The following is a 15668-nucleotide window of genomic DNA, read 5'->3' on the forward strand; positions in this document are numbered from 1 at the left end:
TATGTGAGCACAGGACAGAAAAAAAGAAAAAGAAAACCAGCATAAAAGAAAAAGATGGTAGAAAGATCTATGAAGAAAAAGAAATCTGGAAGCAAGTGGACATTTTGTAGGTATTAGGGTGTTAGAGGGTAGGTTAGTGACTTCAAATATGGTAGGGTAAGGTGGTGACAAGGAAAGGCTTACAAAAGGTGATGGGGTGAACAAAGTGTATACCTAGCGGCCAGTTTCTAGGTAGAGAAGCAGACAGGCTAAGACTGCACATTTGAGCCACAGTGAACCCAGAGAGGCAGGAGCAGAGAGGACGGGGAGCAGTATGCGCAGGGAGGTATTGTTGAATTAGGGGGAAAAGGTATCACTTCATTAGGGGTTGAGGACATTTGTGATGCCCACAGCGTTTAACAAGAGTGAGAAGGGAAGTCATCAGAATATTTTGCCCAGGTCTGCTCTAGTTGTGATGCAGGGAGACTGTAAAGACATTAGTATGAAGTTCATTTAAAGTCCACTGGGATAACCTTGAAGGGTTGACTGTGGCTCAAAGCACAGACGGGGTCGGCTCGACAGTTTTAGAAATGGTGACAAATAGTCAATATTCTCTATCAGTTGGATAGAGATGGATTTTGATGACGGTTGGAGGTAGGTCATGGAAGACTCAGAGTTTTTGATTTGAGTAAAAAGAAGCCAGAGGTTATTAATTGAGAAAGAAGGGAACAGCACTGGGGAAAAGTTGTGTGTTTCTTGATTAGATACAAAATGTGGTTATATTCAAGGATAATGAAATTCTGGTGGTAAAGAAATAGTGTAAGACAGTGTTGAATAAGTTCTACGATAAGAGTGACATTGAGGTAGGGGGCTACATCTCATTTTATTTATTTATTTATTTATTTATTTATTTATTTATTTGCAGAACTGGGGATTAAACTCAGGCCCTTGTGCTTGCCAGGGAAGCACTTATTCCACTAAGCCATCTCCCCAGCCCTACATCTCATTTTAAATCCATTATACGGTTGGTGTAGGAAGGAAACATTTATAATCTGCTGTAACAAACCTTAGATTTTTAAATTTCTTTCTGATCAGGGATGCAATGAACATGGATAAAACACATGGAAAAACTCAGCCAAAGGCACCATATATTTTCATTCTGAATTAGGGCAGTCAAACTTTCATTTTTACAAAATTATTATTTTTATAACATCTACTTTTGTCCTCTTTATTGTAATTGAGCATTACAGACCATCAGTATTCAGGTTTAAGAAGCCAAAAGAACTGCTGATGAAAAGAGTGTGTGCGTGCTTGTTGAGCTGGTTAATAAATATCTATTTGATGATTATTCTGCAGTATGTTTAAGGGGTAATTCTTCTTGTGTTGCTTTAGTGAGCTCATTTGGCATTCTAAAATGGATGCAATTTCAAGAGGTAGCCAAAATGTATCAATTAGCCTGCCACAGAGATCTTTTGAACAGATCTATAAATTTCCAATTTCCTTTGCCATCTTAACCGCGGTAAATCATCCAGAACAAGATCATTCTTTTTGAACAACAGCCTCCTTATTAGCTGAGATCAATTGAGATTAGAAAATGAAAAATACACTAGATGCTGAGAACTCTTTATGAAACCACATTTGTAGGATGAGTATTGAATGAAGATTAATGTATTATTTTCAGCTTTTAAGCCATTGATTTAAAAATTTATTTTCTACATCTCACTGATGAATTAAATACTAATATATATCTGGATGGTTTACTTGCTCTAAGTGTTATCTTTTCCCCACTGAATTTATGTATTAATGGAAGGGAATGATTTTTAATTTAAATGTATCTTGTTTTGCATACCATATGTGCTTCTGAAATTGCTGCATAATCAGTGGGGTAGTTTTTCTTCACTGAATTATAAATTGATGACTAGATTATTTAATTTCTGATTAATTTTATTTTTTCTTTACTAAAGTATGGGATCCTTAGCACATGGTACAGACCTGCCATGATCTGGACTTTGCCTACCTTTGAAGGTACTCTCATTGCACTGTCCTATCTCTATGTCCCAGCTGCAATGTCTTCCTTTCAATTTCTGATGCTACAAACTGAATACACTTGCACATACTGATTAGCATTTTAATTTTCATATATATATATGGGGGGGGAGAGAGTTGCTGCAGGGTCTCACTATGCAACTCAGACTCAGAGTGATCTTCCTGCTTTCAGCCTCTCCAGTGCTGGGATTACAGTTGTGCGCCACTACACCCGGATTCTAGCCGCTTAACCTGCCCAGGGCGTGGGGCTGACACAGCATGTGGGGCCAGGGGATCTCTCCAGGGTCCTTGCGCTTGCCTAAGCTTGCCTAAGCAGGCACTTTAGTCCGCTGAGCTATCTCTCCGGCCCCCAGTATTTTAATTTTCTAATAATCTCCATTTTTTTTCATCTATCACATTTAGAACATTACTTCCTTCCTTCATTAATTAATTATTACTTCATTAATTAATTTTGTCTTCTCTTAAGTAGAAACTAGACTACAAAATGCATGGAATTTTGTCTTCTTATTTACTACTGAATTTCTGCATTTAGAGCTATGTTGGTTATATATAATGCACTCAGACAAAATATATAAATAAAAAATAGATAAAAGAAGAAATGAGTGATTTCTTATGCTGGATACACTAGTTTCACTTCTGCAAACTTTGGTAATTTCTATCATCCTTAAATTTCCACTTACATGGCCCTGTTTCAGGACATCTTTTGATCTCAAGAGATCAGTTTCATTTATTTACTTATTACTTATTCCCATAGTTCTATACTTTTCCCTAGAAATTATTAGAAGTTTAACCTACAAAGTCCATTATCTGTGAGATAATTTATTTAACTCCTGGCATCTTTCTTAAGCTGTAAGATCTGTTGGAACAGGAAAGGTATCTTTCATCTTGGTTTTAATCATAGCCCCTGTACCACGAGCACAATGTCTGTAACATAACCTCAGCAAGTGTAAGGTTAATGAAAACATGGATGAGTACCCACCTCTTCACTATAACTCTCAGGCCACTTTCCACTTGTTCCATGTTCTTTCAATAAAAAGTATAATCAGTCTACCACAAAGCAATATTTTAGTCTCCTATTTGAATGTACCCTTTAACAAGAGGTTATGTTACAGGCATTGTGCTCATGGTACTGGGGCTATGATTAAAACCAAGATGAAAGATACCTTTCCTGTTCCAACAGATCTCACAGCTTAATGAGATTAATGCTTGTGGGATCTCTTAAATTTAGTAAACTCATAACAAATTCCTCGCCCATTTTTAAAAATTAAACATACATTTAATGAATATCTCTTCCGAACCAACACAGGGTAAGGAAGGTCATACAAATAGTGAAAAGATCATAGGTTTTAAAAGCTTTTACTGCCTATGTGCATGTGGTCTAGTAGCCAATAGAGCCTTGGTACTTGATCTATCAAACAGACATAGCAATGCCTGTTCTGCAGGGTTCATGTAGAGATAATTGATAATGAAGTATAGCATGCTTGCCACACAGCAGTTCAAAGGATGTCACTGTTCCCTGGAAAGAAAGAGAGTTCTTGAAGGGGGACTTGGCTTGCATTCCCCTTACCTTCTACATAGGAAACAATGAAGGTTGGGCCAACAGACTGGCGATGGGGGCCACAGCAGAGTATTTTCTACCTCTCAGCTTTCAAAGGGCTGAAGAATCTAATCAAGAAAATGAGCTCCAAAACATGTTCATGACATTTTGAGAGAGCGAAAATATATGACACTTGTTACTATTTATGATTATGCCAAATTAGAGCAGATAAGTGCTGCATATGCTTTTGATGGCCAGAAAGAAGATGGTAAGAGGCTGGGTTTACCTAGAAATTGGGAGGGAGAGAGAGAGAGAGAGAGACACAGAGAGACAGAGAGAGAGACAGAGAGAGACAGAGAGAGACAGAGAGAGACAGAGAGAGAGAGAGAGCGCACACAGTATACTGGTAAGACTCCTGTGAAAATGTTCAATTTCTTTGGCAAAACTTGTTGCTCTCTGTGCAGTACTGAGGGCTGGGGATATAGCTCAGCAGCAGAGGCACCTGCCTGGCAGGTACAAGGTCCCAAGTTTGATCTCCTGTACTGCAAAACAACAACAACAATAACAATGGTGGATAACATAGATTAATGTACTGCCCTGTGTTAATATGCTGGCAGACAAAATTGTGCTATTGATCTTGGAGATCAAGGTGAATTTGTCATAGTAATGGATGCCATTTGCCCTTTTAGCAGAGGTTGGCTAATGATCACAAATAGGTTCTAATAATGTTGGGTAATGTTGCTTAAATAAGGCAGCGTACCATGCTGGTCCACGAAAACCAGGCACAGGTGGAATTCCACATGTTACCTCTAATAGTGGCACGTCTAATAGTGATATGTCACCTGCGATCATTCTATACTGCTGTCCTGTCATTTCATGAAGGTCTTTTGCTTGCCGCTCTAATAGATGGGACAGAGATGGTGAGCATGAGAAAATGATATTTCTTTTTTTTTTTTTCCAAAGAAGGTTTATTTTTTTGTTTTGTTTTGTTTTGTTTTTGGCAGAACCAGGGATTGAACTCAGGTCCTTGTGCTTGCCAGGGAAGTGCTTATTCCACTGAGCCATCTCGCCAGCCCACGATAGTTCTTTTCTCTAGGTTATTTTTTATGTTTTGCTACTTAGATGTCTGTGAAAGCATTTGGCAAAGATCTAAACACACAGGATAGCCCTGTAAAAGGGTTTTGTTTTTTTTTTTTTTTTTTGGTTTTTTGGTACACAGACAATCACACTAAAAGCTTCACATTCTAGTTACAGAAGTAAATGCAAGAACAGAAACATCACAAGTCCTGACGTTAGGAAAAGAGAAGACCACCACTTTCATCCACTTGAAGCCTTGTAAAGATGACCAGAAAAAATGTGGTCAAGCTCAGCCGGCCCAGCTGCTTCTGTTTATCCATTAGCACCCAGGGGGGTAAGCAAATGTCCCCCAGGTCAGGCACACTCACCTAAATAACTCTTGGAGGGAAATATCTGAATGTTCTTACGCACAAGAGATCCGAATATGAGAACACTATGCACACACACACACACACACACACACACACACGCATAGAATGAAGCAAGTTGCATATCCAGGTACACAAACACACTCTTTACCCACACCTTTCAGGCCGGCACAACACCCTGGATCACTGGTTTTCTTTCCCTGAGCCACTGGCAAACCAGCTCTCCATCCCTGGCGCGTCCCCAGTGCCGACACGGCGGCAGCTTGGGAGCAGTCTTCCCGGGTTTTTCAGCCTTCTCAGGTCTCCGCAGTCCCAGGGGGCAGGGTGGCGCCGACCGGCCAGGATCCCGGGGCCCTCCCGCCGGGCAGCCGCTGAGGGGCGGGGCTGAATCGGCGGCCAGGAAATGCCCCGGAGAGTGTGTCACCTGCCCCGACGACTTGTTGACTCGCAGGAGCGCAGCCTCTCGGGTGTGGGACCCCGAGCGGACTTCTCACTCCCCAGGCCGCCAGGACAGGCGCCCCAGCCGGGCTCCCTCGCTGCCCGCTCCCAGCCATGAGCAAGTTGGGCAAGTTCTTCCAACGGGGCAGGTCCTCGAAGGGCCGCGCTGCCCCCAGCGCCCAGGAGGCTCTGGCCCGACTCCGGGAGACCGAGGAGATGCTGGGCAAGAAGCAGGAGTACTTGGAGAGCCGGATCCAGAGAGAGCTCGCCCTGGCCAAGAGGCACGGCACGCAGAACAGGCGAGGTAGGCCGGGTGCTCAGCCCTCCACCCAGCCCTTTCCTTGGGGACCAACCAGCCGACCCCGGGCCCGGGTGGCAAGGGTTGGGGGAGCGAGGCACCTGCAGGGGCAGAGAAATGTAAGGGCACTCCAGAAACCTCAGCCGCCCAGCGGCGATAGTTGTATGCAGTATATAAGACTCAAAATAATTAATAATAATAATAATAATAATAATAAATCCACGATGAACCTCCAAATCAAAAATCTAAATAAAGAGATCAGTATTATGATTTTTTTTTTCATTTTTCTGGCTTACATATTGTTCTGTATGGTATTTCTCTGTTTAAAAGTACTTTTTAAGTGTGATAGCTTCCTCATTTCAGACTTGAAAAATGTTGAGTTTTAGCAGTGTTGCCTTAAACTACTCCGTACACCTGGATGGCCCAGTCTTCCGGCGCCCACTCCCTTCTGCTCTGTTCGCTTCTCCACAATCAGCTCTGTGGACTGCAGTCATAAACATCTGGTCTTCAGCTCTATGTTTGCCTACCAAATCACATGTGTTAACTTAGGTGGAAATCGCCAGTGAAGCCGGTTTTAGTGTGTTCTGGTTTGTTTTGCTCAACTATTGAAAACTTTAGTGAGTTGTTGTGCAGGACAGGTCTTTAAAAAAAAAAAAAAACCTCAGGAAATTAAATATTAAATTTCCTCCCATTCGCTGTTAGCACACACAGGACTTTGAGTCAGACGTGAGCCCTGGAGCACTCCTTGCACCTTGAACCTTTTTTTCTTGGGCAGAGCTAATTGGTTTCTTCAAGATATGGCACGTTCTATAGGGAAAGGGTCCAGACAGCACCCAGGGCACATATGAAGCCCAGTGAGAAGATGAGGTGATTTGCTTCTGTCATACTGGGTCCATGGCACACCTGGGAATAGAGAGGACAATACAAGGCTGCTTCTCACCAAAGCCCAAATGTCCATACCCTCAAGTCAGGCTTCCATAATTATAAAGAAGCCTTGGGAAGATTCAGCTCACCCTAAATGACGCTACTGATTTTCTATGTAGGAAAGGGATAGTGTCTCATGGAATTAACATTGAAAGCCCTGCCTCTTCTACCAATGAAAAGGCCCAGTTTCATTTTCCTATTACAGGTAAACTTAGGCTGTATAATAGCCTATTTTAGAGCTAAGTATTGGTTTCTATGTTTTCAGAAAATATTTTGGGAAGTTATTAAAGGGTGGATTCTAAACTGAGAGCATGCCATTATGACTGGATAAAATGTCATTGGTCATTCTATGACTCCACCCAATGTTGTTGGTCATTCTGTGACTCCACCCTTTCCCTTCAGCATGAAGTGTATGTTGACATTTGCCTAGTGTCTCTCAAGCCCTTGTCTCACCTTGTCATCTGTTTGAATCTGCATATATAAGATGTGATCAAACTTATGGTGAATATCAATCTCCCCTCAAAGAACTCCCCACTTTGAACACACTTACCCCACTTTTCTTGCCACTTTCTGAAGCAGTTTGGGAAGCCTGCTTTTGTGTCGTTACAAGGTAAGGTCCAACATAAGGTGGTGACAGGCATACACTGTCATCTACTGGAAAGGTACGGTTGTAAAATCGTTGCAGTGTGTTCTCATCCACCAGATGTGACACTTTTGAACTTCTTCCTCAATGTCAAATGACTGTGAATGGTAAACATTTTGATTTCATTCAGGACATTGAGGCAGCTGCAGCAGCACAACTCAAGATACATGTAGAAAAGGACCTATACAACTGCTCCAGAAAGTAACAAGAATTATGGCCTAAGTGTGTTAGAAGCCAGGGGGAATCTTTTATGGGGATTAATGGCAATGTAGCTTTTACTGTAACATAAAAAAACCCCACAAAACACCTCACTGTACTTTTTGATCATACCTCATAGTTTTGTCTATAGTGTCTATAGGCTTCAAAAACTGGGAAGTTGAAAATCTTCTGGGTAAAATGTAGGTTTGCTTTCATAGACTAATACACAAAATGCTATCAGTTTAAGGCCATGCATGGTGGTGCATACTCGAGATCTCAGTACTCTGGAAGAGGTTGATATTGACAGTACTTGCAATGACTTAACTTATGACTGAATTCTTCCCTTGGTTTATATTGCTAAGCATAGCATTGATGCATGGCTGTAATCTCAGCACTCAGGAGGCTGAAGCAGGAGGAGCATGATGAGTTTGAGGTCTACCTTCCATCTACCTTCAGTCTACCTTCCTTAAATAAGATGCAAGGATCAAGCAAAGTAACCAATTGGTGATAGAAAATTCATCATCCTTTGTCCTTTTCACTGGGGAGCGTCACTGATGTCAGCCCAGACCTGGGGCTGTCGTGGCCTTAGGAGGGAGTGCCCAGAGGCTGGATCGTGTGAGGTCACCTGTAATATAAACTGTGAGAAGGATTCAATCCCAGGTTTGCTCATCACAAGTGCTGTCAATTTAAGTGTCTTCCAGATAACTTCATATGCATAGTTACTGTTCTTAGTCACCAAAAGTATTGCCACAAAGTGAGCCAAAGCCCACCATACTCAGCATTAAACAGTGCCCATGCTTACACGATGCCATTGCTAGAATGTCTGTAATTTACTTTACAACCAGAGTGACCTAACATACATGCAGTGGAAGCTTTATTTCTTCAGAGGATTGACCACCTAATATTCTGCCAATGGTACTAGCCTAAGCTAAGAATAATCAGAAACTACAAGTTTTTCTATGATCTATTTATCTATAACAGAGCATTGAAAGTTAGCATTCTGATAGTAATAAGATATTTTATTGGTAAAATGAATAGCTTTTAAATTAGCACAAGGAGTGTTATAAAAGCAAACTATGGCTAAAATAGTTCAGAGATCCACTCTACCTTGAGTGAGCAGGTGACAAGAACACATTAGATGCGTAACTAACTCAGTGTTCGGATGGTTCCTGAGGCTTGATCTAAAATTGGTGCCCTGTCTAGTCATCAGTTCCACGGATTTCTGATTGAACGCACCTCATATAGAATGCACCTCGTGCCAGCAAATGCCTCTGTCGGCTGGCGAGACTTTCAAGCCAGGTGCATTGGACACCTAAAAAGGCAGACACAGAGTTGCAAATTCATTGATCTCATGAAACAGGTTGACAGTTGTTTCTACTTGTCCATGTTTGTTTATTTAATAATGTACACACAAAATTTAGTCTGAAACTTGGTTGCATTATAATTTGTAGCAAAATAGTATAGAAGTAGCTACTTATGCTCACCTCCTCTCTCTCTCATATCTACTTTTGATGCTTCTGGGGATACAACACAGAACCTTCATACTGAGCTACATTCATAGGCTTCCTTTTAATTTTAGTTTGATACAGGGCCATGGTAAGTTGCTAGAGTAACCAGGCTCCACTTGAACTTGGAGTCCTCCTGCCTCAGCCTCCTGGAGTGCTGGGATTATAGATGTGCTCCACTTTCCCTAGCTTCAAAGTTCTTTATTGGTTACCATCATCATCTACCAAAAAGATTCTAAGTTAGTACAATCATACTGGCTCTGGAACAGCCATGGTATGGCATTCAAGGCCCTTCGGACCTAAAAACGGTAGAGTTGGGGCAAGATCTATAGTTTAATTAAGGACTGTAGGAGACCAGAGAGTTTTAAAATTGATTCAGTACTATGATGTTGCTCTTACTTTATAACTAGTGGTCTAACTTGTATACAAGCAAACTTATTATATAAAACTTATTTTTTTTTCTCCTGAGCACTGTCATCTAGAGCAGTGACAATTCTATTGTTTGCTAAAAAAGCACTGGAAGTCTAGATGCCACCCTGGAGACTCTGTGAGCACTGCTTGAAGTGGGGCTTAATCCCCAGGTTTCTGGAACAAGCCTCCAGTGGCTTCTGCCTTGTTCCTGAGTTCAGGGCCATACACAGGTCGATAGCAGTGTTGATAAAGAAGAAAAACCAGTCTCTCGCTCTCCGCTCTCCGATGCTTCCTGGCTTTCTTATCACCACACCCCTGGGCAAAGAATATTTATGTGCTCTGCTGGGAGGAGCCAAGGAGGCCTGAGTTTCGGTCCTCCTCCGGCCTTAGCAGCTGGAAAGTGTCACCGCAGGCTCTCTGCCATTTTGGTCAGCAACATGCCTTAAAGGTCACTGTTCCAGTTCCTTTCAGAGGCCTCTTTTTATAATATCCTGATAGATGACTGTAGAGATTTTGCTCACATGTGTTATTCTGATACAATGGTTCTAATTACATCCAAGTTTATTTGGTGTTGTAGTTAAGAGCCCAGAGTTCATACAAATCAGGGTTGGATTTGATTTCTAATTCTGATTGTCACTTAAGCAGCTCTGTGACCTTAAACCGATCACTTGGCCTGTCTGATTCTCAGCTTCCTCTTCTGCACAATGACAGGGACGTACCTCAGTGCCTCAGAGTTGTGAGCATGAGTGATATTACTGAGTGGGCACTTAGCACACTGTACTATAAGTACCACCTTTGCTGTATAAAAACTGTATTCTTTTAAAGCTGACATCAGCCTACTTCCTGGCCCCAATTTGATTTTCTAGAATAGCGCTGAATTAATCTATTGTGTCTCCCCCTACACACATTTGAGGACAGCAATCACGTTTCCTCATCTCGCTTTCCTCAGCTTGCACTTTTACACACCCTCGGGAGCTCCCTCCTGTGCTAAACGTTGCTTCCCAGGGGTACAGCTGGGCGTTCATGAGCTGCCTAGAACACACCTGTGTGGCTTGAGAGAGAGCGCTTCCACATGCTTTGTGCCCTACATACCTCTTTGTCCCCTCACCCTAGTCCCAACTCTGTTGTTTACCTTGTCCAGGGTGGAGCAGCAACTGCAAACATGTAATTATGTGAAAGGGGGTGGATCCAGCCTGAGGTTACCCATAGGTCTCAGCCTGCTGGACATTTGGGCTGGTGGAGGAAAAGGCAGAGGCAGACAGGAAGCAGATTTGCTCAGGAGCCCTCCTTGCTATGAGGACTCATGATTCCAGCAAAAATCTAGTGTGTGGCCACATCCTGTCTGGGGAAATGGGCCTCTACAGTGAGCGCCCTGTACTGGAATAAGCCATCTTGCTTCAAAGCCTGGGCTATGAATTGAGAAGGCTGGGTTTGCTTTCAGAATCACAATGCAGACACTGTCTGCTTGGGGTGGAGATGTGTGCTCTCCTATCTCAGAGCAAGGACCCTCTGTGGACTCCAGATTTTGGTCTTCACTGTAGTGTCATACGGCTGAATTCTTGTACTCTTGGATACCTGGCACTAGAGTGCCTTCTGTGAAAAGTGAACCACAAGAGTCAGCTTCTTGCGTGGCAAACCAGCAAGAGCAGACGGTGGCTCTGGTAACCTGAGCAGGCCATGGATGGCAGGTCCCTGATGGAAGTCTCCTGGGAGGTATAGATTACACTGGCCACCTCCTTTCCTTACAGTGTCTCAGAATGTGGGTCTCAGATCACCTGCAAGTTCTACTTCTGGATATTCATTCAAATGCATGTTCCTAGGGATCCATTAGATAGCCTAATGGGGCAGCTTGAGGGTAAGTTCCAGAAATCTGAACTCAGAGCAAGTAGCTCAGCGATTCTAACCCTCAGTACTTCTGAGAGCCTATGATGTGTTATGCAGTGAGCTGTTGACCTGGGAGGGCCTAATCTCTACTTGGTTTTCTTCCTGCCATTTCTGTTGTTTCTTCACATCTCCATCATTGCTCAGATACTCAAATAAGAAATACCTACTACCCACGGTCCTGTTTACACCTAAAGACACCTGTCAGGGGACGGGGAGATGGCTCAGTGGAATAAGTGTTTCCTTGACAAGAACAAGGGCCTGAGTTCTGCATACGAAAAATAAAATAAAATAAAAAACAAAAGACACCTGTAAGGAGTAGTGACAGGTCCTCATAGGCCTGAATTTGATTTTTTCAAGGAAGTTCTCATGGTTCTTGTGGGCCTGTAACTCATACGGGTTCAGAAGAGGGTCAGACTTACCCAGTAGTCACCACATGTCATTTGATTTCCCTTTGGTTACGATCATTTTGGATGATATTCAGTATTCTAACACTTGAAAGGAGAAAAATAACACATTTTAACTTTGTTTTATACAAAGTCTCACTGTGTCATTCAGGCTGGCCTAGAACTTACTATTTAAGTTCAGGCTGGCTTCAGATCATGGCAGTCCGCTTCCCTCAGCCTCCTGAATGCTACTATTGCAGCCATGCACCACCACACCCAGCAAAAGCAAAAACAAAATCAAAGACACACAACAAATTTTGTAACTGGAGAATTAATAGATAACTGGCAGTGTGACCCTGCACACCGCCTCACTCGAGTCTCCCTCCCTCCCCAGACACTCCGCTTGGGAGTTCATCCCTGGTGGGGGTCCTGACGGGTCTGCACCGGCTCTGGGGACCCTACCCCATTAACCTCCTATTAGTTATTTATTAATTTTGGTGGTACCAGGGATCAAACTCAGGACCTTGTGCTTGCCAAGCAAGCACTTATTCCACTGAGTTATCTCCCCGCTAACCTCCTATTTTAAAGGTTCCACTTTTCCCCTACTCCCCTTTCCTCCCTACAAGCGCCTTACACAGACTCACTGCCTCACCACAGAGCTGCCAACCAGGGAAGTCTTAGAAGATTTTTTCATTGTAAATTCATTGTGTTTTACAAGAACTGTTTCTTTTAGTTGAATCAGCTATAGTCAGCCTTTTTTGTAGTTGCGGAAATATTTGTTAAAATTCTGAATATGACAGAACCAGGGACACACCCTTATGGCGAACAATAGAAGTTTCATTCCGAGACGGCCTGTAGGTGACATCAATAATGTTTTCTTGGATTCACCTGAGGCATGATTATCATCTTTCACAGACCAGCATTCAGTGAGCTCAGTTATCCCTCTAACAGTGAATATACCTGACTTGTATGTCTTTTTGCAGTGGCCCTACCAGGGCCTGGCGCACAGGAGGCAAGCACTGCACGCACGCTCCAGCTTCTTGACCCACATTTCTAACTGCTGTTATTTTGTTTCCCCAACTTTTTCTCATGATTTACCAAATGATTTGTGGATTATATCCCTAATACCAAATTGTCTTCACATGCCTGAGGTTCACAAATGCTCTGAGCTGACAATGTGCTGGTTATACCAGTTCACTAGACAGCTTTTGAAAATATCACGTTAGGAAATTCTGTTTCAAGAGATAGGGATAGGTTTTAGGATTACAGTCCTTGAAGCTTTCCAGATAGTTTTATTGTGCATTAAGCTAGAGGGACAGTAAGCAGTCTGTGATTTCTCCTTGAGTCAGCATCCACAGAACATATAGCTATGAGATGAGATTAGTCTGGTATTTTTCATCTTTATGAATGCATAGTGGCTTCTAAGCATTGACTCCTTTTCTAACTTCTCAGAAAGCGGAGTGCAGAGTATTTCATATAGCTTTGGTAGCTTTTAGCTATTTTGCGGCTTTGCTTTTGGCAGTCTGCTGCTGTGTTCTGACCACTTCTAAGAGCAGTTGTGCTGTTGGTTGTGTTGCATAGCACAACAATCACTTTCCCTTTAACCTTCATGGATTTGGAGCAGTTCTGGACACAACTGGAGTATCAGTTAGTATCATTCATTGAAATTCTATGGGGGAAGAAGTCACTACATCTTGGGAAATGTTTACACAAAGAAAAGAATAAACTTTTCTTTGACTTCTCCTGTTTTATAGCTTATTTAAGATGGTAAGATGGCAAACTTACTATTGGCAAAGGACTTATATACACCATTTTGAGAAATTATGGCAAGAAATACTAGCCTACTGTAAAGATAGTGTTGCTAGTGTGTTTCTTAGTTTACTTGAGATGGTTTTTAAGGGAATGGATAATAAAAAATACATGATACTGTATCTATTGAACTATAAGGCAAAGTATATAATAGTTTATTGAGTTTTTAATTATATGCTTTGGATCTAAGGTTTGGAATGGACATAAATTATCTTTTTTTGCTAATATACTTAACTGTATGTGAATCTAATTGTATTTTGAAGGGATGAGATTACTACACAACTTCCAATATACAGATAATATTGAGAATTTGTTTTCTGAAATCATCTTCTCAACCTTCTGCCTTATTAAATTTCACCATTTTAGTGCTTTTAGTACACTGATAATCTTAATTTCTTCTACTATTTCATTTGTTGGAGGTTCTAACAAACACAAGATTGATTTAAAAGTGTGCAGAAGGAGAAACAACAGAACAGCAGGAGGCTGGCCTGAGAAAAGCGTGGCCAGCCCTTTGCTGAATAGTTGGCTTTCTGATGCCGGAAATTTTTGAATCTCTCCTCAAACAACTAGTGCAGATAGAGTGAATTACTTTACAATGCTGAAGACCCACTCCAGTGCTTGTAAGGCCATGAATAAGACCAGTGGCAGGGACTCTTTCCCCACCCTAGGCCCTTGCTCAGCATCTTAACTTGTAGGCCTTCCAAAGAGCAGGTGGAGGATGGGCTTCTACCTTGGCAGTCTCCAGCCTCTCTTCCTCTGCCTAGTAATCTAGGGACCTAAAATACCAGCCTGGTAATCACCACCTACACAAGAAAACACATGCAAAGGGGCAAGTGAGCTAGTGTGGGATTTTAAAATTGCAGATAAGGAAGAGGAGATCCTTCCTTGTGAAGAGTTGAGACTGTCACACTGAAGCTAAAATTCTTTCCGTTTTTTTTAGATATGAAAGTAAATATTTAATATGACAGCAAAAATCACAATAAATTAAAAAGAATTAAAAGAATCCTTTTTACAAACATCATATAGCTAAAAAAAAGTGATTTATCAATATCATTGGGGGCTTGCAGGTTAGCTCAGTTATTTAACCGCCTGCTCTGGCAAACCCAGTCAGAAACAGGGGGCCGCGGTTCGATCCCCAGCTCCACAGTGCCTTATCAGACCCGCCCTTAAGGAAGCCTGAGGGGGGGGGGGATTCTTCTCAACTTTAGGGCTGTCCAAATAGCTCAGCAGATTAAAGCACTGGCAAGCAGGTGCACGGGCCAGGGGTTCAGTCTCCACCCCTCTGCCTGTTGTGCCCATCCAGCCCCCGGAGTGCACTGAGACTGCAATTGAGACTGGGCATGGTGGCATGCGCATGAAATCCCAGCTCTTGGGAGGCTGTAAGCAGGTGGATCACTATGAGTCTGATCTAGTAGTGAGACCCTGAACACCTTGTAGACCCTTCCCTAAAATACAGAAGACAAACAAACAAACAACAACCCCTCCCCCACCAACAATATCATTCACCTCACTTTCCCTTTTCTTTTTTTTTTCCCCGGAACTGGGGCTTGAACTCAGGCCCTTGCGCTTGCCAGGGAAGCGCTTATTCTACTGAGCCATCTCCTGGGCCCCAACCTCATTTTCTTTTGATAGTTTTTGTCTGGATACTTTTAAACTATGTCTTCAAATGACAATGTCTTTAATTATTTTTTTTATTACTAGATGTTTGGAGTCCATAATGATTGCATTTTTTAATTTTTATTTATTTTTTTTATGATTGCATTTATTTTTTTTGAGGCAAAATATGCATAATATTTTTATTATCTGATCAAAGGGGAAGAGTCACAATATGCAGAAAACAAGTTGCAAAATATTTTTTATTATAAAGGAGTCAACAGAGACTGACAATCCACATGTTATCTCAGAATATTTCCCTTGGTTTCTGAATTTGCTAGGTTCCTTTGTACCAGCAAGTTATTTGCATTTGCAGGTTTTATGGAACTTTTCAGATATGCTGATTGATTATATGTATATACTGCTTAGAAACAAAATTCCATCTCCTATTAAGACCAATCAAAAACAAACAGCAACAACCACAATAAAATAAAATAACTCTTAGTTTCTGTTGTGCTTTTCTTTCGTATCAGAGCTTTCAAAATTTAACAGTACAGTAAAATTAGTGCCTTAGT

At 41.9% G+C, this 15668-nt stretch overlaps 1 protein-coding gene across 1 annotated transcript in view; it reads left to right on the plus strand.

Annotated features, from left to right (window-relative positions):
- Positions 1-5117: 5117 nt before the first annotated feature.
- Chmp4c (charged multivesicular body protein 4C) overlaps positions 5118-15668 on the plus strand; it is a 37354-nt gene continuing 26803 nt past the window's right edge. Inside the window, exon 1 of the mRNA XM_004643100.2 lies at positions 5118-5749. Coding sequence (XP_004643157.1) covers positions 5560-5749 — 190 coding nt within the window. The 5' untranslated portion in view covers positions 5118-5559. The remainder of the gene's footprint in view (positions 5750-15668) is intronic.

Source organism: Octodon degus, unplaced genomic scaffold (genome assembly GCF_000260255.1).
Source record: "Octodon degus isolate 3935 unplaced genomic scaffold, OctDeg1.0 scaffold00165, whole genome shotgun sequence".
Lineage (NCBI taxonomy): Eukaryota > Metazoa > Chordata > Mammalia > Rodentia > Octodontidae > Octodon > Octodon degus.